The 4,489-nt window shown below is 36.7% G+C and overlaps 1 protein-coding gene across 1 annotated transcript; it reads left to right on the plus strand.

Moving 5' to 3' along the window:
- Window positions 1-3,236: 3,236 nt before the first annotated feature.
- On the plus strand, window positions 3,237-3,788 carry LOC149161259 (putative sucrose-phosphate synthase 2). The gene has a single exon (XM_089434817.1). It carries the CDS (start codon window positions 3,237-3,239, stop codon window positions 3,786-3,788), a length of 552 nt encoding a protein of 183 aa, XP_089290943.1.
- Window positions 3,789-4,489: the final 701 nt, after the last annotated feature.

The following is a 4,489-nucleotide window of genomic DNA, read 5'->3' on the forward strand; positions in this document are numbered from 1 at the left end:
GGTGATCCAAAGATTGGTTAGTGGTTACCCCGGCCGTATTCCCTTGGGAGTCATAGGGAACAACCTGGGTGTTAACACCTCAAATGAAAGCTAACAATCAATATCATTCCTTCTACTACAAACTTAATCATATTGCTAGAAGCAACATTACATGGTCAAATAAATCTAGCACATGCTAGATTTCCTTCTAGCACAACAAACACAAACACATTGCCAATAACAATATTCTAAGGCGAAGGAAATCCACCACATGCTAAATTTTATTCTAACGTAAATAGAAGCATATTACTCACAAAAACATTTCAAAGTAAAATAAATCTTACACATTCTAGAGTTTATTGTAGCACAAACACAATCACATTGCCAAAAATAACATTGCAGTGTAGAAGATATCTAGCATACGCTTGATTTACTTCTAGCACAAACAAAAGCACATTGCCAACAATAACATTGTAGGGCAAACAAAAGCCAACAAAATCCAACAACTTCTATCACAAAAACAATCACATTTCCAATAACAACGTCGCAAGGTAAAATAAATTTAACGCATGCTAGCTTTATATGTAGCATAAATACAAGCATACTACCAATAACAACATTTCATGCCAAAAGAAATCTATTGCATGCTATATTTCCTTCTAACACAAACAAAAGCACATTACCAAGGTGAAGGAGATCTAACACGTGTTAGATTTCCTTCTATAATAAACAACCAAATTGAAAACAACACTATTGCATAGCAAAAGAAATCTAGCACAACTTCTAGCCCAAACTCAAGCACAACATTTCCAATAACATTGCCAAGGTGATGGAAATCTAACACTTGCTAGATTTCCTTTTATCATAAACAACCAAATTGACAACAACACTATTGTAAAGCAAAAGAAATCTAACATAGTTTCTAGCCCAAACACGAGCACATTTCCAATAAAAATATTGCAAGGTGAAAGAAATTTAACGCATATTAGCTTTACATGTGGCACAAATACAATCATACTACCAACAACAACATTGCATCCCAAAAGAAATCTATTGCGTGTTATGTTTATTTTTAAAACAAATCAACAAAGTGTAATGGTGATTCTCTGTTGTGAAGACCCATATGAAAAGTGGCATAATGCCAATAAGACTAATGCAGCTACTGCAGGATACCAACTCACCTTTCCCTTTATCCTACAAAAAACTCCTAGGTGTGAAATCCTTTTTTTTTTCGAGTGTTTGCCTGTAAGAGGGGAAAGTGATGAATCATTTTTCTTGCTAGAATAAATTTCTTTGGGGAAAACAGGGTGGAAAACATGAAGCCTCATCTCCTTACCAAGAAAGTAAGGCTAACTAGGCCTGATTGATATCCATGCCCGATTGTTAAAATTGGCAACTAGGGCCAAAATCCATGTGGGTCATCTTTTTTTTTTTTTTTTTTTAAACTACATGGAGAATCAGTAACTGCCAGTCCTAATCTATTGGAGACACAGGATCAATCCTCGTAGCTGCCTCTATAACACCAGGAGTACATCCAACTACCTGCAAGTTGATATACTAAGATCCTATGATTTTAGCAGGAACAAGACTCTAGTGTTGCCAAGGCGGGGTGGGGAATTTGCTCCTCGAGCCACCACCATAGTAGGTCAGTGTACTCAATGAGATTTGAACTATGGTCTCCTAGGCTTTGCCCAAGTAGACTTACCGCCAAACCACACATCGCAGTACCCATGTGGGTCACCTTATTAATGGAAGATGATATTTTTCTTGGATCCCTCTCATCGAGAGGTGTACGATTGATCTAAATATCATCTGATTCCGATAAGTATTCATGGATATATGAATTTATTTGTGTTACGGGACAATTCGTCAAGGTCAGTCAACAACCAAATAAACCCCACTTGTGCTCAACATTTTAGTATAAATAGAGGTGACCTTTAAGTCATTTTAACACACTTGGGATCTCTTCCTCTCCACTTGTCTTTGGGTTTTAGTAGGAGGAGAGATCCTAAGGGATAATGCTGCCCTAATCCAAAGGGTAGAAGCCGGAACTGTCGGGAACTACTGGAACTACTAGGAATAGCCGAAAAAGCCGAAACTATTGGGAATAGCCGAAATTGTCGGAACTACCGGGAATAGTCGAAAGAGCGGGGAAGCTAACGCAGAGGGCAGAAGCCAGAACTTCTGGGAAAAGTCAGAACTGGATGACTACCGGAACTACCGGGAATAGCTGGAAAAGTTGAAAAAGTCGGAACTGTCGGGAATAGCTGGAATTGTCGGAACTGCCGGAACTGCCGGGAATAGCTGGAATTGCCAGAATTGCTGGGAATTGTCAAAACTGCCAGAAAAGCCGGAACTGTCGAGAATAGCCAGAACTGTCAGGAATTGTCAGAACTGTCGAAAAAAACGAGAACCAGTGATCAAATTTGAAGGGCAGGTCTTAATTTTATTTAGAAGGGCGCACATTAAGGTCACCCTTCTATAATGGAAAGCACAAAAAAATGAAATTCCACTGACAACGGTAAATTATTTTCAAATTTCTTTTTTTTTAACACATGGTGAATCAGTAACTGTTTGGTTCGAACTAATGCTGTGAGTTCCAATAAAACATACTATTGGTTGTAGATATCTTGACATGTTGCAAGCTGCAAGATATTCCTTATTTTATCAAGGACAATAACCCCTTCCAACACAATTGCAAGTCCAGTATTTATCATACAATTCATACACATTGTAACTGACAAGTGACAAGCCAACTGTGTTCATAACATTTATGTTCGCCAAATGTTATGTTTTCTGTCTTTTTCCTTGAATTACTGTCATATTAAGCAGAGGTTGGTGTAAGAACATCCAAAAAAGAATTAGTTTGAGTTTCCACCAATATTATGAGTTTCCACCTTGTGTTAATTAGGTTCTGGCAATAATTTTGATGGGTAAACTAAGTTTCCAGGAAATTTTTTCAGTTTCAAATCTGATGTTTAAGCATGTGGCAAAAAAAGCAAAGCTCTAAAAAATTCTCTGTTTCTGAAAATTTTGCAGACTTTGAACAATGGACTATTAGTCGAACCCCATGATCAGAAGGCCATAGAAAATGTATTGCTAGAGCTAAAAACCCATGGAATGAATGTCGCTGTAATGGGTTGAGAAACATTCACCTTTTCTCATGGCTTGAACATTGCAGAAAATATTTGTCTCAGGTAACTGTATGCAGGATGAGGCATCCTCAATGGCAGACTATCACTGTAATGGATACTACTATGGGGGAGGAATCGATGGGTGATTCCCTGAAGGACATGTCTCTTTGGCTTTCTGTCGATGGCGAGAAATATTCCATCAATGGCTCTCTGGATAATTCTACCAAAGTTGACAAACTTCTGGCACCAAAGGGCGACCCAGAACTTATTTTGGATAAACTGAAAAGGGTGTCGCTATCTTTTAACATTGAAGAAACTGAACCTAAGCCAAGGCCTCCAGCGAATAACCTGATTGTCTCAAACAAGTATCTTGCACTGAGAAATAAGAAGAAGCTTTTTGTTATAGCTGTGGACTGCTATGATTACAGTGGCAATGTATATCCCCATATGTTGGAAATAATTCAGGAGATAATCAAAGTTGTGCATTCTGATGCAACAACAACAAGATTTTCTGGTCTTGTACTATCAACTGCATTAACAGTTGATGAAACTTTGGGGATGTTGAACTCTAGCAATATATTGCCTCTTGAATTCAATGCTTTAATTTGTAGCAGTGGGAGTGAACTTTACTATTCAGTAATTCCTGCTTATCCTGATAACTTGGGAGGACTTTGAATTCTTTCCTTTTATAATTTAGGTTGTTGGGAAATTATGAATTATGACTTATGCTACTCATATATTTCGTTAATTTTTTATTCATTTGATATTAAATAGTTGGGACATAATGATTAGTTGAAGGTTCTTTGGTTAGGATTTTGATTTTCATTGTGTTTCTAATGATGAGAAATCAATTGAACTGTAAACTGTATTAGTGAGACAGTGGAATTTAATTTATTCTTATTATTATTTGATTCAATTGAACTATAAACTGTATTTGTGAGACAGTGTAATTTATTCTTATTACTATTTGATTCAATTGAACTATAAACTGTATTGGTGAGATAGTGGAATTTATCCTTATTACTATTTGATTCATTCCTGCTATTAAGGCATTAAATTTAATTTTTGTCCTTATGTTTGAATTGCATATTCTTAGAGGTAAGTGAAAAATATAAATATCAAAGCAGAATGAGTAACTTACAGATCTATTTTTATTCAGTCTTGCTCCTTCACATTGCATAAACAACATGACCTAGATGTATATATTGAAGCATAATGTGAAGTTCTGTGAAACCCAGTACGCTATGAACTTATGAAGTCTCTCGAATGCGCTCCTTTCCAAGCATAAATCGTGCTTAAATCTTGCTTGACAGGCGTTTGCTGAATGATGAATCTACCATCCTCTCCAATCATCATCAAACCTTGCTCTACGGGCA

Source organism: Pinus tabuliformis, chromosome 5_2 (genome assembly GCF_031772625.1).
Source record: "Pinus tabuliformis cultivar Carrire ecotype Pingquan chromosome 5_2, CPIR1, whole genome shotgun sequence".
Classification (NCBI taxonomy): domain Eukaryota; kingdom Viridiplantae; phylum Streptophyta; class Pinopsida; order Pinales; family Pinaceae; genus Pinus; species Pinus tabuliformis.